Source organism: Ictalurus punctatus, chromosome 23, assembly GCF_001660625.3.
Source record: "Ictalurus punctatus breed USDA103 chromosome 23, Coco_2.0, whole genome shotgun sequence".
Classification (NCBI taxonomy): Eukaryota; Metazoa; Chordata; class Actinopteri; order Siluriformes; family Ictaluridae; genus Ictalurus; species Ictalurus punctatus.
In genome coordinates, this window is record NC_030438.2 from 15,624,408 (window position 1) to 15,652,361 (window position 27,954).

General features: G+C 38.4%; 5 protein-coding genes across 6 annotated transcripts in view; 2 read left to right on the forward strand and 3 right to left on the reverse strand.

Moving 5' to 3' along the window:
- The window catches only part of rnf144b (ring finger protein 144B), a 19,402-nt gene extending 19,175 nt beyond the window's left edge, over positions 1 to 227 (reverse strand). For both annotated transcript variants that reach the window (XR_001810284.3, XM_017453182.3), the window contains exon 1: positions 71 to 227. The gene's annotated coding sequence lies outside the window, so the exon portion shown is untranslated. The remainder of the gene's footprint in view (positions 1 to 70) is intronic.
- An 8,110-nt stretch (positions 228 to 8,337) lies between these two features.
- On the forward strand, positions 8,338 to 12,616 carry zmp:0000000930 (uncharacterized). The gene is made up of 2 exons (XM_017453184.3): positions 8,338 to 8,635; positions 11,958 to 12,616. Exons 1-2 carry the CDS (start codon positions 8,376 to 8,378, stop codon positions 12,340 to 12,342), a joined length of 645 nt encoding a protein of 214 aa, XP_017308673.1. The 5' UTR covers positions 8,338 to 8,375; the 3' UTR covers positions 12,343 to 12,616.
- Positions 12,617 to 14,954: 2,338 nt separating this feature from the next.
- ccdc127a (coiled-coil domain containing 127a) lies at positions 14,955 to 18,506 on the reverse strand. Its single transcript, XM_017453185.3, has 3 exons — positions 18,404 to 18,506; positions 17,814 to 17,940; positions 14,955 to 16,448 (listed from the first exon to the last, which is right to left on the reverse strand). Exons 2-3 carry the CDS (start codon positions 17,929 to 17,931, stop codon positions 15,763 to 15,765), a joined length of 804 nt encoding a protein of 267 aa, XP_017308674.1. The 5' UTR covers positions 17,932 to 17,940; positions 18,404 to 18,506; the 3' UTR covers positions 14,955 to 15,762.
- A 2,974-nt stretch (positions 18,507 to 21,480) lies between these two features.
- Positions 21,481 to 22,719, reverse strand: mrpl32 (mitochondrial ribosomal protein L32). Its single transcript, NM_001200846.1, is given in 3 exon segments — positions 21,481 to 21,795; positions 21,928 to 22,109; positions 22,577 to 22,719. Coding segments are annotated over 3 exon segments (528 nt in total). The 5' UTR covers positions 22,671 to 22,719; the 3' UTR covers positions 21,481 to 21,543.
- A 306-nt stretch (positions 22,720 to 23,025) lies between these two features.
- Positions 23,026 to 27,905, forward strand: psma2a (proteasome 20S subunit alpha 2a). The gene is made up of 8 exons (XM_017453190.3): positions 23,026 to 23,071; positions 23,693 to 23,769; positions 24,883 to 25,015; positions 26,157 to 26,279; positions 26,837 to 26,918; positions 27,220 to 27,293; positions 27,396 to 27,453; positions 27,620 to 27,905. Exons 1-8 carry the CDS (start codon positions 23,031 to 23,033, stop codon positions 27,734 to 27,736), a joined length of 705 nt encoding a protein of 234 aa, XP_017308679.1. The 5' UTR covers positions 23,026 to 23,030; the 3' UTR covers positions 27,737 to 27,905.
- The last annotated feature ends 49 nt before the right edge of the window (positions 27,906 to 27,954 follow it).

A 27,954-nucleotide genomic window follows, 5' to 3' on the forward strand; every position in this document is an offset into this window, starting at 1 on the left:
ACACACACACACGAACACACAAACACACACATCATACGAGGTGACATGTCGGTTCCTCGCGCGTACTCACTTCAGTTTCGAGCAGGTCCAGTCTGTCCTGTCGTTTCCTTCCTTCCCGGTCCTGTGAGCGACTCTTCTCTGCTCCGATGCCGAAAGGTGTGCTGCGTCTTCACGGATCTGCTCGCGCACCACTTCCGGCTTCTCCTCCTCCCCCGAGCAGATTAAACAGCCTGAGGATTATTCATGTAGCTCAACAGCTGACTGAGATACTTTTTTCTGATGTTTGCTGTGAAGTGTAGCCAGCATGCATTAAAAAAAAAAAAATCATATAGCCTAGTGGAGATTCACTGCCCTCATGATATCCCTTAATGTGATGCAATAGGTTAGCGAAATAATAATAATAATAATAATTATTATTATTATTATTATTATAATAGCAATATTAGTACACTATATGGACAAATGTATAGGGACTCCTAACCATCACACCCATGTGTGGTTCTTCCCCAATCTGTAGCCACCAAGTTTGAAGCACACAATTGTACAGAATGTCTTCGTATGCTGTAGCGTTACAATTTACCTTCACTGGAACTAAGAGGCCAAAGCCTGCTCCGGCAAAGCCCCTGTGCACAAAGCCCCTGTGCACAAAGTGAGCTCCATGAAGATATGATTTTCCAAGGTTGGAGTGGAAGGACTCGAATGTCCTGCACAGAGCCCTGACCTCAACCCTACTGAACACCTTTGGGGTGAACTGGAACACAGGTGTATCCCAGGCCTCCTCATGCAACATTAGTGACTGAGCTCACGAATGTTTTTGTGTCTGAATGGGAAAATCCCAACAGCCACTCTCCAAAATCTGGAATGGGACATCGGAAAAAATATATATGGGTGTGATGGTCAGGTGTCCACGCACTTTTGGTCATATAGTGTGTTTTATTAGTAGTAGTAGTAGTAGTATTGTTAGTATTAATATTATTATTGTTGTTATTATTAGTATTAACAACAACAACAACAACAATAATAATAATAATAATAATAATAATAATAATAGAAGATGCAAGCAGCATTTTCGGGGCCCAAGCACCCAGACTCAGTGAGTAGTACATTCACAGACGTGCTACAATTGTTGCCTAAGCAATCACAGGAAAGCTGAGCCATAACTTTAGGAAAAGGGATTCAAAAGTTTGATTTGTAGTTTCACTCATGATGTGTATGTTTTGATCACGGACAGTGGTGGAATTCACTGACTGCAGGAGGAAAAGTCTAGATGAACAAATGGGTAGCAGGGTGGCATTGCTGCTGCTGCTGCCACTACTACTGTGACCTGGGGTGTTGTCTATTGCTACTATGACCTGTGGTCATTATTGTTATTGCTCTGACTTGGGCCTTTTTCCCCACTTTGTGCAAGTTTAGACAGGTCTCAAGATGAAATGAGACAAATTTAGTGAAGATGAAGTTTGGAGGAGTAGCAAAAATGCCACATACAGTAGATGGAATCATTTTCGGCACATTATTGTAACTTTTGACCAGTAAGTGGCGCTATCATGAAATTTGTTGCATAGCCTCAGGGCATGGTTCTAAAGCTGCCTACCAAGATTTGTGTCAGTGTGCAAGGTCGTTGTTCAAGGTCAATAGCCTCACTTCCTGTTTGGTGGCTTCACCATCAGATTTGTTGGCACATTACGAGCAAACCGTTTGGAATATCAACATTCTTTTGATGACTTTGGTCCAAGTTGGTCTGAAGCTGATGTATGCCAAATGTGTTGTTGATTGGACATAATTTGTAGGAAGAGTAGTGAAAAAAAAACATTTTTGACAAAATCCAAGATGGTCGACAAGGGTCACACTTGAATTTCCGATGTTGGTGTGTATTCACTTTAGCATACTCCAGGGAATTACAGGAAAAAAGAACTGTGAATTAAGCACAAAGGCTAATTAGGTGGAAATTCACATCATAGGGTGCTTTAAACCTGTCTCCACCCAGGGAATCCAGGGATACCTGGCTTTTAAACTTTGCACGCATGGTTAAAAAGTTATGACAATAAACGTACTTCCAAATTAGGCCCAATATTGACCCGATGGTGGCACTAGACATGTTGGCAGCACTTGGCCCAAATTTGGTTCGAATGTTTCTTAGACTCTCCCCGATCAGTGTGCCAAATTTTTACCAGACGGTTCTATGGGATAGACACCCTAGCCAAAAGAAGACAAAGAAGAGACAAAGGTAGAATAACAACAGGGTGCCTACTCACTATCGTCACATCATTACAACAACAATAATAATCATAAAAGTCAGATCCAGGGCGTATTCCCAGGATAGGCTCTAGATCCACCCCAACCCTGAACAGAATGAAGCAGTTACTGAAAATGAATGAATGAATACCAGTACTACTACTACTATTACTACTACTACACTCAGTGGTCACTTTATCAAGTCACTGATGAAGGTATATAATTACTACACCTCTTGCCAGCGTGTTGCTATTCGCCAGCCTCCTCTACTCTGTACATGAATGGAACTGGACCACTATAACAGCCAGATGGTATGGAAACCAATCTTACAGCAGTGACATAAACATGGTAATGGTACTAGTTTTGGGGTTAAGTGTGAGTGTATCAGGCACAGCTGCATTAGTGTGGTTTTTTTTAAACAACTCAGTGGTAATACTGCGTTGATATACAGTCCACCAACTCAAATCTGGCAGTCTTTTTCCATAGATGGTATAGAGGGAAGCTGACAAAACTCTGCAGCAGCCGGGCTACAGTCAGTACAATAAATTTATGCTATAAGAGTCAATTGAACTCTGTGAGTTTGTGTCCAGAAACACCACACTTCCAAATGTCTCAGTAGAACCGATGAGTGACATGCACCTAAACCATTCTGTTTCTCAATTAATCTTGCTTTCTACAGCATCATTTATCTTGAGACATGTTCAAACTCCTATCCACTATATTAAAATAGAAACTCACCAAAAAAAAATTTGTTCTTCACAGTTGCATAGAAAATGGTCTCGGTCATCACCTTTGTTTGATGTGTATCGTGATGCACCGTATATTATTCTCAGAACTAAGAAGGCTCATTTAGTATGGCTTATTTGTTGCTTTTGTTATCGTTATAGAGTGATTGTTTATATCACGGCATTACATTTCAGGAAATCCAGCTCTTCCTCTGTTGTCTTGGTTTTGCCATACATTGCACTGAAAAACTATGATTAAGTGGAAACAGAAGTAGATCAGAGAGACAGAAGTAAGAGTGTATGTGGGTGTGTGTGAGAGAGAGAGAGAGAGGGGGCGAGAGCATGTTTGTGTGTGTGTGTGTGTGTGTGTGTGTGTGTGTGTGTGTGTGTGGCGAGAGAGAGAGAAAGAGAGAGAGGAGAGAGAAAGACAGACAGAGATCCCCTGTGGGCCTAAGTGACCTTGAAGGATTACAGCTGATATCCGTTTTGCTACTCAGATATTAGGTCGGGTGTTGGGCTTCAGACATTTCATTCTGGAAAGCTATTTATAACGTTATCAGAGGAAAAATACATTAGAAATGTTCTCTACAGCATTCAGAGCATCGTTTTGGGATTTTGAAATTGTCATGCTGAAAACACCTAGCCGGGTCATATTTCTCTGTGGCAACAGTTTCACTGTTTAGGTACAGTACGTTGTACAGAGTCAACATGATTTGCACTAAAAGCTTCCCTAAAAGCATCACAGCACAAAGATTGAAATAAAATTTTTTAGAGCAAGCTTCACATTGACAGCTCCCTCTACCAATTACGATTACTCAGCTTTTGGGGAACTATATGACCTGTACTGTTGACGCTGCAGGATTCTGTCAACGATGTAAACATTCGCTCTAATTAAGTGAATCTCATTAAACCTGTCAAATGAAAGCATATTTTCATGTGATTAATACATGAAGGAAGACAAAAAAAGACCATATTAATTCATTCATTCATTCATTCATTCATCCATCTTCAGCTTCAGCTGGTGAGGGATCATAGTGGATCTGGAGCCTATACTGGGAAAACTGGACATGAGGTGGGAATACACCATAGATCAGTGCCAATCCAAGTACTGGCATGTTATTAGGAGGTGGGAGGAAACCAGAGAATCCAGAGTCAATGCACATGGACTTTTAGAACACGTGATCCTGCACATAGACCTTAACCTGAGCTCAGGATCGACCGGATAAAGATAGTTAAATATATTTTAGACGATATTAAATTATTGCACATATTGATTTGTAAAGACTCTGAGAACACAGCATAATTAGTGCCCTGAAATGAGAAATTTGTTGCTATTTAAATTAATAACATGTGCTTTTATTATTGTAAAAATGTTGCCCAGCTTGAGCGAAGTAGAGGAGCAGGACATTTCACTGTTTCTCTGACGTAAATGAAACTGGATTACAGTATCATATTGATGTCATACTATGATAAAACTGTTCAGCCGAACGGATAAAGTTACAGTGTCACCGCATGCTTACAGCTCACATGAGGCGATGGCAGAATTAACTTCCATTACACTGGCTCAAGTGAGTCTTCAAGAGCACCACAGATTAAGTCCAATGGGAAAAAAGAGGTAACTGAGATTCTGAGAGATGTGTCATATGTGTAATAAAATCTTTATAAGACTACTTGAAAACACCTTTCATTGTATATGCGATGTGTACAATGTGTGATTGAAACCCATCAATATTTTAAGTCAGCGCTCCCCTGCTGGTGAAGATTTATTAAATCTCTGCTGTCTCAGCTTGTTTTGAAATTCAAACAAATGCAATCACTTTAAGTGATAGAGGTGTTTATCAGGACTGGGATCCCACAGGACCAACCAAAAAAACTGGGGTTTCTAGATGGGCACACACGGTCAGATATGAATCTCACAGGCCAAAGTAATACATGTTTCTTCATCACCAGTAACTGCTATATCCTGGTCAAGGTCATGGTGGTTTAAAATGTCTATTTTGATTATATTTTTGACAAATAGAATAAGTTAAATGATTGTTCAAGCTAAAGTTAAATGATAATAACTGCAGGAGGGCAGGATAGGCCAGAATTACTTCAGCAGCAGGTGGGAATCGGATTCGAAATACAGTCATACGCAGAATTTTGAAGCCATGACCCCTCACAACTCATGTATGCTACGTAGATTAGCATGGCAGAATGCTAGTTCAAATAGCAAAGCCTTTTAAACTGACTGGCAGGTAGACATGCCTCCTAATTCTGGTTAGATTTTGGTCATCCAGGTTATTTAGGTTATTTTCTAGTTTACAGAGTCCTTACTTTTGTTACATTTATTGTAAAAGCTTTAATATTTGGTGCATGACATCTTGTCCAATTCCAACGCTGAGAGAGAGCATGACTTTATAAGTAGAGCTTTCTCTGGATTGTACTACACACCCCTATCCGTCAGTGTGGAAAGTTGAGGTGTGGCCAGTTTTATCAAGTTTACTAATGTTGTTTTATTGTGATCCAAAAAGCAGTATTTCCATAATAAAGTATGGTACATTCCTTGAAATATGCTATCACATTCTTGTAAAGAGCAAATACTCTATGGAAAAAAAATATATAGTATTGATGCATTGTATTAAAACATTCTAGTAGTTTCCTGGACGTAATACTTTTATTAATTAGTTAATAATTACTTGCATTACTGATGTCATCATCAAGTCCTAAATATGCAAAATGCCATAAATGATACTTATACCTAAATTATTAAATACACCTCTGAGATTTATTAAAAATGCCTTGCAATTTTTCTGGAATTTTTTTTCTCCCCCTCCGTGACTAACAGAGCATAACCTATTAAGTAGAGTCTATCTGCATTGCTTCATCCATCATTTTATGAAGATACTGCATATTGCACTTGTCATCTGCTCTAGACCAAAGTTTCAGTTACAGCTCAAGTGCTTGGCAAGGGCACAGACTCATGCAGCTGATAGCGTTGGGATGTTTCTGCTTGCACTCAATCGCCTGTAATTCGACACAACCCCTCCGCAGCAGGAATTTCCATTTACTCTAAAAAAGCCTTTGATGTAATCACAACCTGTTCAACCTTGATGATGGTGAGAGCTTGCCAAGTACACAATGTATCATTATATCCATACTTTTAAACACATGTTTAACTTGACCATTTTGTTTGATACCATTTTGTGACACATTTGGGATACATCATGGTCGTTTTAGCATCTTATCTGGAGGTTCTCATGGATGCCACACATGTTATACTGTGTAACTTCTTGTTTATTTTATCAAAGATTTCTTTAAAAGGTCCAATGTGGTATTTGTAACATGCACATCTAAGGTATCAAGCTCCACCTCCCCACAATACTAAAGCCATGTTCTCATGTTTTTGTTTGGTCTGTTAGCCACATCTTGCTCTACATTCACTGCCTGTGCATGTTTTACTTGGCTCTTGTTAGCATATCATTTACATTGTGCATGTACACCTGTTTAGGTTGTGTCCGTGTTATGTCTTCCTGTTTGCAGTTTGCTTTCACACCTTAAATTCCAGTTTGTCTTCACTGTAGTTATGTCATATTTGTTGCTTGTGGCTGTGTGGAAAATCAAGGATTGGAGACGTGGGTGTTTGATCAGATTCCGCAGCTGTACAATGAATCAGCTGCAAGATTTGAGCTTTCCTTTGGTACTTTAGTAGCAAGTAGTGGTTAGAATAAGTCTGTCTTAATGACCAGTTATTGCTGGGGTTTGCAGGAGGATCTGTGTGCTGAGCAAGTCTGTCACAATGACTCACTGTCTTTGAACTAGTTCATCTTTCTTCACCAATCTAGACATTATACACAATTGATGATGCCCTTTGGCCTCACCAATGCATTATATGTTTCAATCATTTGTCAATATGTTTACTGTGACACAGTGATTCTGTGAGGGCAGCACAGATGGCTGTCCTGATCTGTTTGCCAAACTCACTGTTTTTCCATTGTTTGAATGTTTTTTAATCTCCTCCACCAGAGGCAAGGTCATCAAGGGTTATCCCCCCACCTGAAGGGAGCACCGTACTCTTGTCTAGGAGAGAACCGTGGCCTCGGACAACCCAGCCACTTCACATTCTGCAGCAAAACATTCAAGGACCTGTCAGAGGTTCATTTTAGATGGTGCCAAGAGAACATCATATGCAAATAACAGCGAAGTTACCTCTAGTCCAACTCACTGGACACCCCTACAACCTTAAAATGCCATTTTTCGTCAACCACTAGCTCTTTCCTAGGGTAGGTCTTAGATCCAGAGATTAAGATTCAGTCAGCGCTGGACTGACAGACGTCCAAACCAAGCCCCAAACCAGTCCAGAACTCCAAGGCTGCTTGGGATGCTTGAATGTCTACTGGTGTCCCATAGGTACCATCATATCTTCCACCATCCTGCTTGGTGACATCTACTGGGACCAACACCAAAAGTTCTGAGATGCTGTTGCTAGTCACATGAAATAATCTATAACTAGATTATTTCTAGCTCTTGAGACTTTGTAGTTTCACTGCAAGACATGTGTACTGTATGTCCAAGAAAGTATAGGAAATCACATATGACTATAAAGTATTATATAATAATTTTCTTAGTAGAAACATTAAAATAACAAACTGTCTATCCTGAATCCGACATGCGACACCAGCTATTTGGCATTGTGGTATACACACTCACTATCTATAAACAGTCCTGTATTTTATCAACACTACTAGAGGTCACACACTGTGTGTCCTTGCATTATGAAAGTGAGTGACAGCAGTGATGCAGAAAATGTCCAAACAGCACCTCTACATCATCAAGGGGCATGTGCCCTGCAAGGAAACGCTGACAACTCTGATAGAGAATGGTGACTCCACTACATCGGTTGTGTCAGAGAAATCTGTGTCTTGTGCTATTTATAGCCGGGCCTGCTCAGAAACAGGAGACGTTCAGGTCTTCTATATCAAGGTCATTTGCATATTGAACATTAAGATAATTTGTAAGGGGTTTTTATTAAATATTAATGTTATTCACGAACAAAAACTCAATGGAATGCATGAGTTTGACCAACAAGTATAAAAATATTTTTTAAAATACCTTGACTTCCTTTATAGTATGAGTGTTTAGTCTAATCATGTGTGTAAATACACATACTGCTAATAATGTGTAATACAATGTGCAGGTATCTTACTGATGTTTTTCATGACATTGTGATATCAATGAATGTAACTATTTAAGATCACATCACAGCATATTGCTTCGCTTAACCATCAGCAATAATCATAAAGTCATAATGAGCTGAAGCTGAGAAAGCTGAGATGTGCCACGTAGCCGTGTTGATTGACCTGCTCTCTACATGTAAGTAAAAAGGACTTGGGATTAGTCTTTCTGCCCATAGGGTAAACCAATCAGTACACACTTATCATGATGTCCAAGTACAAAAATAGCAGCACCAGGTTATTTAAGGACGACAAGACAGTGAAGTTACCATCGATTGCTAGTTATCGGTCACAATTAGTGCTGTTATCTGATGTAATTCGGGACGAGATGCACTGCCTGAGCCGAACCCCCAGGTCTTACCTGGTCAACTCTTACAGCGATGTGAAAGAAGTTGACGAGAGCAAAAGGGAATCATATGAAGCCACCTGGTTAGACCTGGTGATGGAGACACGAGCAGAGTACAAGTATGTTTCTCTATTTTATTTAGAATGCAAGCTTAAATCCCTTAACATGTTCAGATTCGAAGGAAGGATTTTGGTCATTAGGTGTAATCCAGATTGACCAACAACCACTTTGTCACTAATCTGATTGCATTTATCAATGTTTTCTTAGACACTATACAGTATAATTAAATGTTATAGGCTATAACCTGTTCTCAACCACTATATTAAATCCAATTCTTTCTAAATGAGTGGCAAAATGTCAATGTTATACCAGTCATGATTTGAGATGTAGAGATTAAAATACATACAGTAATGCACTACATAGGCATACTGTATATTTTGCACTTTATCTGTTACAAAGCCAATATTTTTGCTCTATTTCTATTGTTTCATATTATAACTGTATATTGAATGTATAGATATAGTCACTGTATAGTCAATAATATTTCTATAACATGATATACTGCTAGTAGATATAGAGATGTTTTAAAAAAAATAATAACTATGCAAATGATAGAATTTCCTTTTAGCAATACTCACACATCAAAATATTAGAACCTTTACTGTAAAATTATTTTAGACTAGGGATATGTTGTGAATATCTAAGCAATGATATTACACTATGGGATCATGGTATGTATACAGTGCTGTGAAAAAGTATTTGCCTGATTTGCCTGATTTCTGATGTTTTGTGTATATCTCATACTAAATAGTTCTAGTTCTTCAAAGGAAATACAACATAAAACAAAGGCAACCTGAGTAAACACACAATACAGGTTTTTTTTTTTTTTTTTGATTGAAGCAAAAATAGTTATCCAAAATCTTTCGCCAATGTGAAAATGTAATTGCCCCCTTAAACTTAAAATCTGGTTGTGCCACCTTTAGCAGCAAATGCTTCTGGCAACTGGAGATCAGATTTTCACTTACTTCTAGGACTAGGACGTACCCTTATGCTTTGGATCATTGTCTTGCTGCATAATCCAGTTGAGCTTGAGTTTCATTTTACAGACTGAAGACCAGACATTCTCTTTTAGGATTTTCTGGTAGAGAGCAGAATTCATGTTTGCCTCAATTATTGCATGTTGCCCAGACCCTGAAGCAGCAAAACATCCCCACACCATCACACTTCCTCCACCATGCTTGACTGTAGGTATGATGTTCTTTTTGTGGAATTCTTTGTTTGGTTTACACCAGATGTATCAGGATCCCTGTCTTACAAACAGTTCCACTTTCGACTCATCAATCCACAGAACATTCTCCCAAAATGTTTGAGGATCATCAAGATGTGTTTTGGCAAAATTCAGATGAGCCTTAATGTTCTTCTGGGTTAGCAATGGTTTTCACCTCGCCACTATTCCGTGGATGCCATTTTTGCCCAGTGTCTTTCTGATAGTGGAGTCATGAACAGTGACCTTTATTGATGCAAGAGAGGCCTGTAGGTCCTTTGATGTTGTCCTTGGCTCTTTTGTAACTTCCTGGATGAATCATCTCTGTGCTCTTGGAGGAATTTTTGGAAGGTTGGCCACTTCTGGGAAGGTTCACTACTGTGTCGAGTTTTTCCATTTGGAGATAATGACTGTCACTGTGGTTCTTTGGAGTCCCAGAGTCTTTTAAATAGCTTTATAACCCTGTTGATTTGATTGAACAGGGTTTGCATTAATGAGGCCTGGGTCCTCTAGTCCAGCTGAACCCCATTATGAATGCAGTTTCATAGATTTGGGGAATTACTAACTACAGGGGCAAATACATTTTCACACAGGTCCAATTGGTATTGGATAACACTTTTGCTTCAATAAATAATATTATGTTTCCTTTGTTTTATCTTAGATTTTGTTTTAATTTCTGAAACAATTTAGTATGAGTTCTACACAAAAACAGATGAAATCAGGTTGGAGGCAAATACTTTTTCACAGCACTGTATATGAGCAATGAATTGGACGTTTGGGTGTATTATATGAATGAACTGTGATTTTGGGATTAAATTATATAAATATATGTGCATCCATTTGATATTGTTATGTATGCAAGCACACGAATTTGAGATTATTACAGTGGTGTGAAATAATAAGGAATATTATGTCTATGTATAATATGTTATTTTAGATTATGATGTATAAAGTATATGAATAGGAATTTGTCAAAAAATTTGAATTGTTACAAGAAAACCTAGTGAAAGGTATGTTACTGTATGTATGTACAGTATATACATATGTATGTACACCAATCAGCCATAACATTAAAACCACTGACAGGTGAAGTTAATTGCATTGTTCCACATTATCTCCTTACACTGGCACCTGTGAAGGGCTGGGATATATTAGGCAGCAAGTGAACATTCAGTTCTCAAAGTTGATGTGTTGGAAGCATGAAAAATGCAACTCTGACAAGGTCCAAATTGTGATGTCTAGACGACTGGGTCAGAGCATCTCTAAAACGGCAGGTCCTGTGGGGTGTTCCCGGTATGCAGTGGTTAGTACCTACCAAAAGTGGTCCAAGGAAGGACAACCACTGAACCAGCAACAGGGTCATGGGCGCCCAAGGCTCATCGATGCGTGTAGGAGCGAACGCTATCCCGCCTGTTCCGAACCCACAGAAGAGCTACTGTAGCACAAATTTCTGAAAAGGTTAATGCTGGCTATGACAGAATGGTGTCTCTTCCAATAGGATAATGTGTCCTGCCACACTGCAAAAATTGTTCAGGAATGGGTTCGGGAATACGACCAAGAGTTCAGAGTGTTGACTCAGCCTCCAAATTCCTCAGATCTCAATCTGATCGAGCATCTGTGGGATGTGCTGTACAAACATGTGCAATCCATAGAGGCCCCACCTCACAACTTGCAGGACTTAAAGGATCTGTGGTTATTTGAGTTTCCATAGCCAGCTTGAACCAGTCTGGCCAATCTCCTCTGACCTCTCTCATCAGCAAGGCAGTTAGTTCTGAACAGAACTGCTGCTCAATGAATGTTTTTGTTTTTTGCACCATTCTGTGTCAACACTAGACTGTTGTGCATTTGAAATACACAAACCAGCCCATCTGGCACCAACAACCATGCCACAGTCAGAGTCACTGAGATCAAATCCCCCCCACCCACCCACCCCTCCATCCTGGCGTCTGATGTGAACATTATCTGAACCTTCTGTCCTGTATCTGCATGATTTTATGGATTGTGCTATTGCCACGTGACTGATTAATTGTATACCAGGGATGTAACCGAATACAAATACATTAATATGAACAGATACATATACGTGCAGAGATCTGGGATTTTTGGGGGATTATTGTATGATTATTGTTATTATATGAACATCTCATTTCTAATATATTTATTATCCTTTCCTACAGAGATACACTTACTGAGAAAGACTCAGCACGAAAGGAGTCTTACGAACGAAAGCGTGTGCGTCATTTTGTTGTGCGCCGGTTCCTCGATCAGACCTTTTGCACTGGTGAAGATGGAACAAAGTTGCATAAGTATCGGCTCCCATATAAAACCGCGCTTCCGCTGCAGATCTTCGTGCCCAGGAATCTCAGCACTCCACCAGAGACACACAGAGAGCCATCGCCTTCCTGTTTGAGCTCAGACAGAGACTCTGAGAAGACCTGGAGTCGAAAGAGAGTGCTGTGGTCCAGTGTGGAAGACATAATACAACCGGAGAGGACAGAGTTCAGAGTGCGCACACTTGTATCACCAGCGAGGGACTTGGAACGTGACTTCCAGCGGACATAAAGAACAACATGCGATAACAGAGTGTTAAAGCCTTCAGTATTCTTATTTATTATACTACAGCACTGTTGAATTCTCAAATCTGATTCGTTAGAAGGGGTTGATTAATTTTCTATAACAGCAGTTCTGACAGTAGTTCTAGCTGGAAGAACAATCACAGGTATATATTAACGCGCTCGTTCTAATACGTTATCATTTCGATAGTAACAACTTATACATGGACTTGTATGGCGGACGCTCCATAATAATCAAAGTCTAATAAACAAAAATTTTAAAAGGTGCTGTTATTTAAAAAAGAAGGACATATAATCATTGATACAGTGATGTTTTCTGTAAGAAGAACAAAAGGAAGGAGTCTCTAGTGTCAGGGATTGTAACAGCCAGTAAGTTTTCCGACAAGACAGAGGATTTTGAGAGAGAGAGAGAGAGAGAGAGAGAGAGAGAGAGAGAGAGGCTGGTGAGGGAATGATGGTTTATCGTCACGTTATGCGATCATGTAAATGATAATAGGAACTTGCTTAGTGGGCGTTCCATAACATTAAACCTAACTATCAATTATCAATTAAACGTAACTATCAATTAATAAAAACTCTCATCATTCACAAACCGCTGTGGTATGAGAAGAATAAAACACTTCAGGACAAGCTGTTATATTGCATCAGTCCGCATCACACCACCCCATTGCTGATTCTTTTCCTATAACTGCAACCCCCAACCCTCAAGGTTTTTTATTCCTTACATAATTGTACATCTTTCATTGAAACTGGTGTTTCAGGTATTGTGGGAAAGTTTTTTTTTTTTTTATAAGGGACCTCATTATAGTTATATAACGAAATTGTACAAACATTGACAAGGTAATAATTAACCACCCTTTTAATTGTTTGACCAAATGACACAACATCAGTTATTTTACAGGCATCTTACCTTATATCAAAAAACCTGCTGTTGTAATATGTTTTATTACCTATGTATATACAGTGCTGTGAAAAAGTATTTGCCTCCATCCTGATTTCTTCTGTTTTTGTGTAGATCTCATACTAAACTGTTTCAGAAATTAAAACAAAATCTAAGATAAAACAAAGGCAACCCGAGTCAACACAAAATACAGTTTTTAAATGATAATGCTATTTATTGAAGCAAAAGTGTTATCCAATACCAACTGGGCCTGTGTGAAAATGTATTTGCCCCCGTAGTTAGTAATTCCCCAAATCTATGAACATGCATTCATAATGGGGTTCAGATGGACTAGACACAATCAGGCTTGATTACTGCAAACCCTGTTCAATCAAATCAACACTTAAATAGAACTTTTTCAACAGCATGAAGTTGGTTAAAAGGTCTTACCCTGTAACACACTATGCCAAAGTTGAAAGAAATTCCAGAAATGATGAGGAAGAAGGTGATTGAAATACATCAGTCTGGGAAGGGTTACAAAGCTATTTCAAATGCTCTGGGACTCCAAAGAACCACAGTGAGAGCTATTATCTCCAAATGGAAAAACTCGGCACAGTAGTGAACCTTTCCAGATGTAGCCGATCTTCCAAAACTCCTCCAAAGAGCACAGAAACAGCTCATTCAGTAAGTCACAAAAGAGCCACAGACAACATCAAAGGACCTAAAGGCCTCTCCTGCATCAATAAGGGTCACTGTTCATGACACAATAGTACACAACTATTGTGTGTTTACTCGGGTTGCCTTTGTTTTAAGTTGTATTTTGTTTGAAGATCTAAAATGATTTAGTATGAGAGCTACACAAAAACATAAATAATGAAAGCAAATACTTTTTCACATCACTGTAGATACATTACAATGCAGCAAATTGTAGTTTCTTTGTGTTAGGATTTCTATACGACTAGACACAAAGACCATCATTCAGCAAGACTGTGTAGTAATGGTGGATATGAGTAGAGGTTCGCATGCTAGGAATAATGTTCCACTACTTTAGGACTCTCTAGAACTAATATATGAATGTTCTAGTTTAACAGATGTAGGTGAAATTTGTTGGTCATGCCTCCTGTCAGTGTAACACCTGCAAATTTCTTTCTGATATGGTTGTGGATTTCAGAAAACCATCATTTTGGCAGGATTAAGGAACACGGTTCACCCTAACACCTGACCAAACATTTCAGCCCCAAATATTCCCAAATGTATATATTCTTCTTTGGGGTCATTTAATTTGAACCACTGCTGTGAAAAAACTTCAGGTTTTGAAAGCATACACTGCCATCTAGAGGAAAAGACCTGCAGTTACTGTACCTTGTAGCATGCATCCTACAAATATTGTTAGAAATCCTAGTGTTATTTGTTAGATAATAAAATATTTGAATTATTTAAAATTATTTCTCTTAATCTAAAAGGTTTTTTGTGTCTTTTAAGATTTATGTTTGTGATATTTCAGCTTAGAATATATTTTCATTATAGAATGCGAGTGTTTAACTGTAATAATAGGGTAATAAAATACACCCATAAATATTTCTTCCATATAATGCTGCAATATGAAGTGTGTGTGATATGTTTGAGAAATTTAGAGAGAGTGTATAAATCTGTAAAGCCAAAATTATAAAAAAAAAATAAAAATAAAAAAATTACTCAAAAAAAGTACAAGAACACTTGCATTTGAAATGGCACAATTTTTATTTATTTTTTTAAACTTGAATTTATCATTACAGGGATGATTTACATCTGTATGAATATAAAGGTCCAGGTGAAACAGCTATAATTTCATGCTGATTAACGGCAAAGACGATATACACTCACAGAAACAGCATTATTTTCAAATGATTGTCAGTAGGTTTAGTAGCCCCCTCCCAAACAAATTCATAAATATGCTTGACTAGACAAAGTTAAAGAAACATACAGATGGGTAACAAATTTAAAGAGAGTGTATTAGTAAGGTGTTGGGATATGAGCCACCAAAACACCCTCAATGCACCATGTCATAGATTCTACACGTCTCTGGAAATGTACCAGAGTGATGAAGACTGTTCTTCCAAAAGGTTTTCCCCTCAGGTTATGTTTTGATAATGGCGGTGAAGGAAAGTGCAGTTTGGTGTGTGTGGGTCCAAAATCTCCCACAGATGTTCAAGTGGCTTGAGATCTGATGACTTTGAAGGTCATAGCATATGATTTACTTCATTTTCCTTTTCATAAACCATTCAGCGAGGCCTTGTGCTCTGTGGATGGAGACGGGTTCATTGTAGATGAAGTTTTCATCACAGGATATAGGTAATCATTTAGAAGAACTTTGTATTGATTTGAGTAGATGCCTCACTCTAAGTAGATACCAGCAACATGGTGCCACCATTTTTTCCCTTTAATTTGTCAATCTGTATATACCTAAGCATTAGTGCAACTCATGAGAAATGCCATGAGACTCATGAGAAATGAGGTTAAAAACAAGTACTATATTTTTCTAAATTTCTGTCACTTGACATCAGGCAGCGACCCTTTCAACCTGTCCTCTGCTCTCTTGTGTTTCTGCAGTGTAACCTGCAGCCTCCAGTATTTAAGATACAGCCACATCAGCTTCCCATTTTTCCTCTTGTCCATATTCATCATGTCTGCGCAGTGCCTATCATTTTTAAAAATGTCCCTGATGTCATCCTCCAGGCCCAATTCTGCCCCCGCCGGGTCCTTGGCCACTCTGAGCAGCAGATCTTTCTCCATCTCCATCCTGCGTTCCCTGGGCAGCAGGAGGCTACAGAAGGCGTTCTGCCTCTCCACCAGCCGGTGCTCCAGGTCCTGAAGCAAAACCTGGGCTCTCTGCTGCCATTCCTCCTCCTGTTGCAGAGCCGCATGAAGTACCATTCCAGCTGCTCCAGACTGCAGGGCACGCTTCTTCTCTTCCTCTAGCTCCTCACGTTCCTTCTGTAGGTGCTTGCGCTCCTCCAGGAGATGCTGGCTCTGCGAGGCCAGGGCCTTCTTGTAGCCCTCCACCCGCTGACGCGCTTTCTCTAGCTCCAGCTCTAGGACAGCAGTGGTTCGCCGGTTCTCCGTCAGCGTATCTTTATACTTGAGCTCAAGGTCTTTGGCAACGGTAGCCACGTCCCCCTCAAACTGGCTTTTTGCTTCTTGGATCTGCCTCTGCGACTCACGTGTCCAGATCCAACCTGAAGTGAATATATGCAGCTTTTTATAAGGAGACTTATATTTAAAAAAAAACATAAGAGCAAAGATAAATATATACATAAACTACTGTATGTTTAAACCAGTGGGTTTCTTCTTTTGCATCACAAGCTACAGGTATGCTCTTCTCCATCAAAAATATTGAATAAAAAAAATTAAATAGTTTGCTTTTTATTTATTTAGACTGTTTCTCAAATGATAAGATCCAGTTTTAGAGATATAAAAATGTAAGGCCCTTCTCCTCTTCTTTGATTACAAACACGCCATAACTTATGGCTGTGATTGGGCAGTGGTTGCATTTCAGTGTGGCACTACACAGCGATGAAAGTGAATGAAAGGCTGACTTCGCCTCAGAAGTGAACGTAATATTGTAATAACGTAATAAAGTCAGGATTTTATTCTTTAAAAAACACAAAACTTCCCTGCTGACTGTTTTCACAATGAAGATATAACGTAATATAAAGAGAGCAATACAAGAACAATTTTGCTTTTCAGCATGTGGCAAGTTATGCTCAGGTCGCAAATGGAAATGATACCGTCTGTGTATATCTGGAACAGAATCCTCATCATATGATGGCTGACTCACTTGTGTCATGAAAAGTTGTGGTTTAGGACACACCCTGAGTTTTAGGTTGCTCTGCCAGAATTAGTCTTGGGTGAAAATGCATTTCCAGTTTGGCTGGAAAATAATTTGTAAAAAATAATGGCACTACCTATTCAAGTACAGGAACAAATCTAATGACTAGATAGTCAAACTATTTTTTTAGTCTTAAATGTCTTACATTTAACTAATTGATTCATTGATTTTACAAGCTTGGCCCATGTGTAATGCTGAGTCTCACCTGGACAGTGATAGACTTTTACATGACCGATTACTTTGCTTAGAGGGTGCATGGTGGCTTAGTGGTAAAGAATTATATGTCCAGTTCATACTCAGTGTGACTGATAATTGTCCTTACACCAGGGGTCCAGCTTGAATAAGCTGTGATAGTGAGGCTTAGTGGTTCGCCTCACACCACCAGGGTTGAGTTCGATTCCCGCCACTGCCCTGTGTGTGCGGAGTTTGCATGTTCTCCCCGTGCTGCGGGAGTTTCCTCCGGGTACTCCGGTTTCCTCCGCCAGTCCAAAGACATGCATGGTAGGCTGATTGGCATGTCCAAAGTGTCCGTAGTGTATGAATAGGTGTGTGAATGCGTGTGTGAATGCGTGTATGAGTGTGCCCTGTGATGGATTGGCACCCTGTCCAGTGTGTACCCCGCCTTGTGCCCCATGCTCCCTAGGATAGGCTCCAGGTTCAGGATAAGAAGTATAGAATATGGAGGGATGGATTTCTTTGCTTAGATACTCACGAAAGGCCGCAAGGCCAAGCATCGGTACTAACAGAGCGTAGTTCCATTTCCCTCCATCAGGACCCTCATGTGGCACTGGCCTTATATTCCATCCAGGAGGATCATTCAGATTGTTCATGGAGATAGTCTGCAAATCAAAGTCAAAATGTAATGTTGATACAGCCAAAAAAAACTAAGCATTTCAGTCACAACGTCTGCACATCATGCACACAGTTTGCTCAGCTGGGCCTTCAACCTTCATGATGTTTCACTTTGATTCATTAATTTATATAAGATTATGTACTGATGCACAACACTGTGGTTCCCAAATGTTATGCAGAGTTATGTTTTTGATACATTTTTGGATAAAACCAGACTACACACATTGTTACATATAAACACACAGTAATGCATGTTTTACTCTTACAGTAAACAGAAATACACATTACTACAAAACTAGACTCTAGGTTACAACAAGCCATTTCTACACAATGCTAAGCTAATGCTAACGTGCTCTTCCGGTAAACAGAAATTGTCAGCACATTTTATTTCAATACAAAGCTGCGGTACTTGGTAATAAATAAAGCTTTTATAAACCAACACTTGCTTACCTTCAGAAAAAGCACTAAACACTCACTTATTGTTTCTTTTTTAACGTTTGCTCAGCTCCGCGCAATCTTACGCTGTCAACGTTATTTACGCAACCAACGCAAAACAGACTTGTTTATCTTGACGTGGGGGGGGGTATTATATTTCAAATGTTGTGTTTGTAACTGAAATTAAGAAATATGTATATTAAAATTCTAAATGTGCAGTTATATAGCCTTAGTATGTTATTCGTTTAAATTTTCTCAAATTAATCTTTCTTAATATTGCAGTGTTATTACTTTGCCCTTGTATATCTCCCCCCATGTTACGGAACGCATTGGTACAACCCGATGATGGGACTGAATGGTTTATAAATAAGTATACAAGTTCACATGCTGTGGCAGAACAGCATATCAGAGATGTCAGGTCAGGATGTAATCACGACAGTTTGTATTTCATTTAAGCAAGAACGTGAAAGTGTTATTATTATTTAATGTACAGCAATACAGATGTTGAAATTGCTTTAGTAGGTCCTACTGTTTCCATTTACATCCATATATCCCTTCCATTTATTTTCTCTACCGTATGTATGTTAGAGGTTTCTTTTCCTTGAAAAGCTCACACTATTGGTTATGGAGATATACATAATACATGCATAAATAAACATAAATAAATAAATACTTTTCGATGATTTTTCTTTCTAATCTTCAGCTGTTAGTTTGGGCGAGTCTGTACCCATGATAGCCTCAGATTCTTGTTCTTGGCTGCCAGGAGTAGAACCTGATGTGGTCTTCTGCTGTTGTAGCTCATCCACCGCAAGGTTTGATGTGTTGTGCATTCTGAGATGCTTTTCTGCTCACCACGGTTGGAAAGAGTGCTTATTTGAGTTACTATGGACTTCCTGTCCATAGCACAGACCAGTCTGGTCATTCTCCTCTGATCTCTCTCATCAACAAGGCGTTTCAGTCTGCAGGGATGTTTTTTGTTTTTTTGCACCACTCTGTGTAATCTCTCGAGAATGTTGTGCATGTAAATCCCATGGTTTAACTTGGTTTAACTATGACGACCATCTTTGTGTCATGGCACACAAGAAATTTTGGTCATACAGCTCTTTACAGAAACCTCACGGTCTCGGCTCAGAATGGTCCAAGCTACTTGGAACAAAAACACATTACAAGGTACACATACATATATAAACATTTTACACATACTCGTTCCTTAGAAGATTGCTCACAGTTCCATGTTTGGGTCAGTTTATAATTTGAAGAGTTTGACTCTCAATCTTAATTTTTTAGGGGGTACCTAAGAAAGTATAGTGTGCACTCAGAACATTTCAGGTTTGAGTCTTCTCTTATTAATTTTTTATGGTGTCGAGAAAGTGTCATTTCTTTAAATTCCCCTCAATTTTGGGTTGAATATCTCTGGTGGGGGACCAGATTCAAACCTGAAATTTCTCTATATTTGCATTCTGCTGTAAAAATTGTGAATTTCAGATCCCACTGGTCACCGAGCTAGGGCTAATAGAAATCTGGAGAAAAGCCTACTTTATGCATGCATTTTGAGAAATGAACAGATGTAATATATACACAGAACAAATAACGAAAATGAACAGTATTTTACAGTAACTATGTTTATAATTGACATACAGTACAGTGCAAAAGTCTTAGGCAGCCTATTTGTTTTAGTATGAACTTTATCAGATTTTTATTTTATGATTTCTGCATTATTGAGTCAGTAGAGAAACATTTTAGATTTCCAAACATTAGTTTTCCAGCACAAAATTAAATGTTACCAAAGAAATGTTTGTATGTCAGTAAAAAGAAAGCAGCATATTATGTAAGAGACCATTTTCAGACAAAAAACATAATGAAGACTGCTGGGTTTTGCTGAAAAAATAAAAAGCAAGTGCGACAGCCAAAATATCCAGAAGAACCGTGGCTGGTTCTGCAAGATGCTCAATAAAACTTACAGCTCATTTCTGTGTAAAACTGCAAAAATTGTACCAGAGACTACTATTTTTTTTAAAGTGTTTTCACACCAATTGTTGAGTTTGCTTCATTTATTACTGTTTACTTTTCTTTTAAGTATATTTTAAATGTAGAAACATTTAATTCTTTTTGAAGGCATCTTTGCTCTACAGCATTTATTTGCATGTGTCTAAGACTTTTTCACAGTACTGTACAATAGTTTATGCTTGTCAGTGAGTTCTAAAATTTGATATTGGCAACAGTGAAGCATGACCCATCACAGGGTTCTTCAAATCTGCAGAGTTTAGCTCCAACCTTCAGGCTTACCTGGCTGTAATTTTCAAGTAATTCTGAAGACCCTGGTTTGCTTGTTCAGGTCTGCTTAATTAGGGTTGGCGCTAAACTCTGCAGGACAGTGGACTTCAAGGGCCAGATTTGAAGAACCAGCCTGATCTATCATGTTGGTACAGATGTACGGTTGGTATGTGTGAATAGATTTGATTCTGTTCAGTTGAATGTTTTACAAATGAACAGCTTTGGTGTTGTCTATCCTGTGATAAAAGCAGTAAGTGACTACATCTCAGAAGTCACTTACTGCTTTTATCAAACACACCTGAACAAGCCAAACAGCGTCTTCAGGATTACTAGAGCGTAAGGGTCTCTGTGTAGGTATGTGTATGTGGTATGGAGGCTGGTGGTCAGGTTGGTGTGTAGGTAGGTGGGTGGGAAGATGGGGAATGGGTTGGGTGAGTGGGTATGCAGGTTAGGCGGGTGGGTAGTTGGGTAGGTAGCTGGGAGGGTAGGTGAGTAGTTAGGCATGGGGGTTAGGTGGGCATATCAATGTTCTGGCACAAGCATATGTTGCACAGCACTTGTAACCCACTTCATGCATAAAGCTTGTGATTTTTATGACATGGTTATACTTACCAGGTAAATGAAATAAATCATTAAATAATCCTGAACAGATGGAACGATATGGAAATAGGCCTATTCGGCACTATTTTGTGGCTTTAGTGTGCTCTTAACCTCTCCTTTTCAACCCAATGTTTAATAACCTTGAACTAATATCTCTCCAATGCTGACAGTTGTTTGTTGACTATTACCGGCAAAAGAAAGACTTTCAAAACATAAAGGCAGTCCAACAGATTCAATACTTTAATATTGATGATATTATACAAAAAAAATCTCAGGGTAAGTTACAGTTTAAACCAGAAGGGGCGGTTTCTGCTACGCTCCACTATTCTCTTCTCCTTGTCTACATCACGAGGAGCTTCGTTCTCGTACAGAACCACAGTCTCCACAGTGGGTGCGTTGTGAGGACGGCCTTCCTTGATTTCAATCTGCTTCCGAATCATGGCTGTCTCCTTTCGGACCTTCTCGTAGCAGAACCCACAGAGGACATGCTTCTGTTTTAGGTTCCCACACTCTGGACACGGCTCAATGTTTGTCTAGGGGAAATAAATCAGTTTATAATTAAAGATGCTCAAGTTTTATTTGTTTATTTTTTGCAGGCGTCAGTGGCGTGATGGTCATTTACTCAAGGCCACACGGCATTATTGTTTTAAACATCTCAGACTTGCCTTGACTTTAATGAGTTTATTTGGGTTCCGTCTTCTGCAGCGATTCACCTCAATGGTGCGTCTCTTTTTGGGTGCTGCCATCCAGAAAATACTGTCGAGGAAACTTGGCTCAGAGCTTTCATCATCTCTAATGTGCTGAGGTTGAGGAAGAAGGCTGGGTCCATGCACTGCCAAAGCTGGCCCTAGGCAGAAAAGGTGCAAAAATTATAGGATAACTTTTTTTAAAAATTTTTTTACAAATTTATTTTTTGTTGTTTTTACAAATTACATCTCTGGTACATAATTAGACTTACATTTAGAGCTCGGAGATTAATAACTGACATAAACAATAACATTCTGGACTAAATTGTGGACAATTTTGACTTCTGTCAGAATCGATATTAGACACACAGAGTTGCCAGATTGCTTAGTATGTTTCTAAGCCAATCAAGGTTTAAAATCATGCTAGTTGACTACAATCTCTTGCTTCTGGGATATTTAATCTAAACGAAAGTATGTTTTCAGTTTTGCTTAATAGAAAAGAACTACGATAATAAACACGAATGAAATACAATTTGTTTCCAATTAAATGACAAACTGGCAACCCATTCTCCCTAGCATGCTTCCCTTCCTTGTTGACCTATTGCTTAATATTACGCACTTTACGTACCTAAATTCCTGTCCAACCCTGCAGTCTGTATTAAACTGGACTCCAATTGTTGTAAAGAATGTCTCAGAAACCGTAAAAATACCGTCAGCGACATAATGTATCCTCAACCCAGCGTACAGACTACAACATCCTCACGGTCACTTGGTTGAGAAGAGCAACCGCGCATGCGCACAGTATCGTACTAGTGCATTTTGGAGATTGGCGTTCTTAAAACGTAAATTGTACTTCGTGAATGGCGTGTGCTTGCTATTTACGACAAAACTAAACTCCAAACATAAATGTATTCATATCTGAGTTCAATATAAAAATATAAGCGTAAAAAACGGAGAGCATGCCCTTAAAAGGTCGCGCTTTTTGCCCACTTGACTACATTACCCATAACGCTCTCTGTCACATAGCAGTCCAACCATTTCTGTCAAACATATGGCGTCACTTCCTGCACCGTGAAACAGCAATGGCAGAAAGGGGTTACAGTTTCTCTCTGACTACATTCAGGTAAATAAATTAACTTTGCCTTTTTGTGTTCTTGTGTTTATATGGGCCTTCAGCGTGTCTCAGACGACAATTTAAAGACGCATGATAGTTTGAATGTTGCGGAGTAAAAAACAAACAAACCCCAAAACAATAGTGAAATAGAAAGCGATGCGGAGTCACTGTTAATTAGCTGCGGTTGAATCCCGAACGCATTCGTCTTCTCTATAGAAGTGCACTACATAGAACATGAAATACACTGTGATGAGTGCACTCGGAGTTCAGTAAGGATGCATTTGGGATACAGCCTTCTAGGTAACTGTGTAGAGCAACGCTATTTAACTGGTTAAGAAGCTAGTTTGCTTGCTAACACAGAGCCTGGATGTAATCGATCATAGATAAATGTTTATAGCTTACTTGAGTAGTTTTAAGTTTAAAGCATAATGTTGTGAAATGAGAAAAGAAATAATAGATTAATTTCTGTTCTGTTCTTAAAGGCTTTTTGTGTTTTTGCCGGTTAAACTGCTTTCGGTTTCGGTTTACCAAAACAGGTGTAGAAATTAAATTGATTACATTTGGCATTAGATTATCTCTTTTAATATAAACTTTAATAGTGGCTAATAGCCTGTGTTTTCTGTTTTGCAGCCCTTCGGGGAAGCTGGTTCAGATTGAATATGCACTGGCAGCTGTTGCGGCAGGAGCTCCATCAGTTGGAATTAAGGGTACTTTTATCTCCTTATTTACCTTAATATCCAAATATAGGGTAGATTGGGGTTTTGGCCAGTATTGCTACTACTGAGTGTAACTAGATATGCATTTCCTGGAGGAAATATTTGCAAGGAGCTGGGAGAACGAACAAAAGAAAGAACAAAGAAAAAATAGGATCAAGAAGGAAGAAAGAAAAAGAGATGGAAACAAACATAAAAGTGAGAAGGAAGCTAGAGAAAGAGAGAGCAAATGAAATGGGTGGGAAAAAGAGAGGAATAAAGAAATGATACTAAAAAAAGAGAAAGGGGGGGACAAGAATTGAAAAAAACACTAAGAGAAAGGGAATAAAAAAGAAATGAGTGAGAAGGAAAGGTGAGGAGGGGAAAGCATAATGAAAATTTGTGGAGTGGGAAAAGCAGAAAGGAAGAAGAGACTAAAAGAAAAAAATGAAGGAAGACTGTGCAAAAAGAGCTAGATGGAAAGGACGAAGAAAGAAACAAAGAACAAGGAGAGAAAGAGTGAGAAGGAAAGAGAAAAAGAAGGAAAAACAGAAGAAAAGACCAAGACAAAAATGAAGAAAGAAATAATTAAGGAATGAAGAAGAGACTGAAAGAAACTATGAACAAGGAAAAGCACGTCAAAAGAGAAGCAAATGTAAAAAACAAAAAAAACATGAGAAGAAGAATGGATCAAAAGAAAGAGAAGATGTGAGAAAAGCAGGAAGAAAATGAAATAAGAGAGTGCAAAAAAAGATAAAGGAAGGAATAAGCAAAAGGGGGAGAGGAAGTGTGAGAAAGAAGGAGAGATAGAAAGAAAGACAGCCGAAGAAAAGATAAAGAAGACAGAAGAAATTAAGAAAAAAAACAAAAGAGTAAAGACTAAAGATGAGTGACAGATTGCTGTGAAAGGGAAAAATAGGCTCTAAGAAACTGGAAAGAAGGAAGATGTATGTGTGAGTGAGAGAGAGAGAGTGAGAGGGCATGTGAGGAAAATAATGTATATACAAAATGGGAAAGATAAAAATCGAGAAACAGCGGTGCGAATAGAGAAAATATTTCCCAGATGTTTCTCAGATGTACATAGAGATTTCTATTGAGGCACATTTATTAATCCACCTTTATTCACAGCCGCAAATGGTGTGGTGTTGGCGACAGAAAAGAAGCAGAAGTCGATACTGTACGATGAACTGAGTGTGCACAAAGTAGAGCCCATAACCAAACACATTGGGATGGTGTACAGTGGGATGGGCCCAGACTACAGGTAAGAACTCGACATCACAGAATAACAGCCTGTTCTTACACAGTGACTTCTGCATCTATCATTGTCTCTGTGTTATCACGGGCAAAATGCTAGACTTCATATAGTTTTACTTTCATTTTATTTCCATATACAGTATTTTGTATTTGTTTATACCACAGTGCTGCTGATAAGACCTGTAACGATAATTACTTTATCGACTTATCGTGTGATATATGGACATGACCTCGATCGTCTTCGATATCACGCAGTGTGTTTACATCAGTGTTTGTTTACATAAAAATGAATGTCACCAACATTTTAGCCGTCCGTGCTGCTTCGATCCTCTCGTCTGCTCAAGGGCTGTCAAATTAACATTCGAACTTTGAATACTTGTAAGATTTAAAAAAAAGACGTTTTCTCATCAACTAAAATGGCATTGACTAATATAGCATTCGATGCCTTTTTGGTCAGAGTAAAATTTACTCAAATTAATAAATATGGCATGTGAAATATCGACTACATTTCAAGGATATTTTCATCAGAAGACAAACTATTTTTTCAAAAATATAATAGCCCTAAAAATGAACATTCATCAATGTATTATATAAAATATCATCATATATATTATATAAAATATTGAAATTAGTTCCAATGTCTGAATATTCTTAAGAATTAAAAGTTCATTTGCTCTTTGAAAGGATGTACTCTGCATTATTATGCTATTATATTATCATTATATCGGTGGTGTAAAATGCTTTTAAAATGACAAAAATATCGTTTATTGCAATTATTTCTGGCCATACCTCTCATCCAGAGAACACAGCTGGTTTTGCTCCTTTGACTCCTGGCTATGGATAGCTGTGGTATCATCTGGATTCGAGCTCGCTGTCTCAAGACGATAGGGCAGAGACTTTCCTGTCTTGCCACTCGGGGGCCAATTACTAGATATTTTGCAGTAATGGGCTGTGTGTTCTTTTCTTAGTATAGGGAACAGGGTTGAAGTTGTTGTTCATTGCTTTCAGACATACTCTACAGATGCAGTAGATTAGCTCTAGAGATTAGCATTTATATAGTATTCCCTTAAGCTTAAGTGTAAGTTTGTTTTTAATTATTATTATTATTATTATTATTATTATTATTTAAAATGTATTTTACTGTGCAGAGTTTTGTTGAGGAGAGCCCGAAAGCTTGCTCAGCAGTACTTCCTGGTCTACCAAGAGCCGATTCCCACAGGCCAGCTTGTTCAGAGGGTTGCTTCGGTCATGCAGGAATACACACAGTCAGGGTGGGTTTGATTCCTCTGTCTTAATATTAGGAACTGTTTTTGGAAGTGGAGTAGGTCATTGACATATATACGGTGTCTTCGAAAATGATTGAAGAGAATAAAATGTGTGCAGAAAGAATAAGACATGGAATGAATTAGGTATATCCAGAGACATTTTATGTAAACATGTTGTTTTGTTCTTTTAAATACAGAATTGGACATAATTAAAATTCCTGGGAATAACAGTTTGTTTGCATTTAAAGAATTCCTTAATAGTGTCATTTTAGTACATATATTTGAGAGAACGTACTATTATTTAAAAAGGGGGAAAAAAGAATTAATGAGAGTGCTTTTTGTTAAAATAAAGAAATTATTTATCATATTGTTTGAGTGGGAAATTTCAATTAATGATAATTTTATACAGTTATTTAAAAAAATTTTTTTATAAAGGGTGCAAATAATTCTGGAGGACACTGTACAAAGATTAAACCTCCAGTTTTCAGTGGATTTTCAGGGTTTGTGTAAATATGTTTTCTGAATTGTGTTAAAACAAATATTTTTACGTGTTTGGTACATAGTGGTGTTCGTCCATTTGGTGTATCTCTCCTAATTGCTGGCTGGGATGAAGATCGCCCGTACCTCTTCCAGTCTGATCCCTCGGTATGTAAGAATTTGAAGCATTTCTAGACAGCTGTACTGTGTGGCTCGTTGAAATACATATCACGTTGTGAACTCTGCACTTGACACGTACATAGCCGTTTATGTGAAATTTTGCAAAAACATCGATGGGATCTTTTAGAGTTTTATATGCTGGCACTCCTGCAGTGCGTTTGTGAAATTTCTGGGTTCAAAGGAAAATCCATCCTTAAACACATTATAAATGTTTATTATATTGAAATATTTGTGATGTGCTTTTTTTTTTAAATTTTATTTTAAATATTAATACGTTTATCGTTTAAAGGGTGCGTACTTTGCATGGAAAGCCACAGCAATGGGGAAGAACTATGTGAATGGAAAAACCTTCCTTGAAAAAAGGTATTGAGAACTTTCCAGCACTTCTGATTTTAAACCTTATGCAAAACGTAATTTTTTTAAACAAACTAGCATTCACGCAAACTCCACGTTGTGTCGTTTTAGGTACAATGAAGATCTGGAACTGGAAGATGCCATTCACACAGCTATTTTGACACTCAAGGTAAAGTTGCACTTCTTTTGATCCTCTTGCTGATTAGATGGCATCTGAATAAAAGATGGACATGGAAAAGCATCAACAGTTTTAGATATTTATGATTTGCATTTGCGTTAAAATGTAAAGCTGTAATGAGAGTTCACATGGTCTGCAAAACGTAAATGTGTTACAGGAAAGCTTTGAAGGCCAGATGACTGAGGACAACATTGAGGTGGGAATCTGCAACGAGAGTGGCTTCAGGCGACTGACTCCTGCAGAAGTGAAAGACTACCTAGCTGCTATTGTGTAAATTCTCCCAGAAACGCTGATTTCATTTTGCGTTCATTTCTTCAGAAACGATTAAAATGTTTGAGAAATGCAGTGGAATGAAATGGTAGTTTTATTATTTAGTTGTTGTTGTTTTTTTTGTTTGTTTTTTACTTGATGGAAGAAAAATAAACTACCGATATACATTCAAACCTTTGCGTTGTCCATGATTTCTTTCAAAGAACTACAGAAAATCAGTAA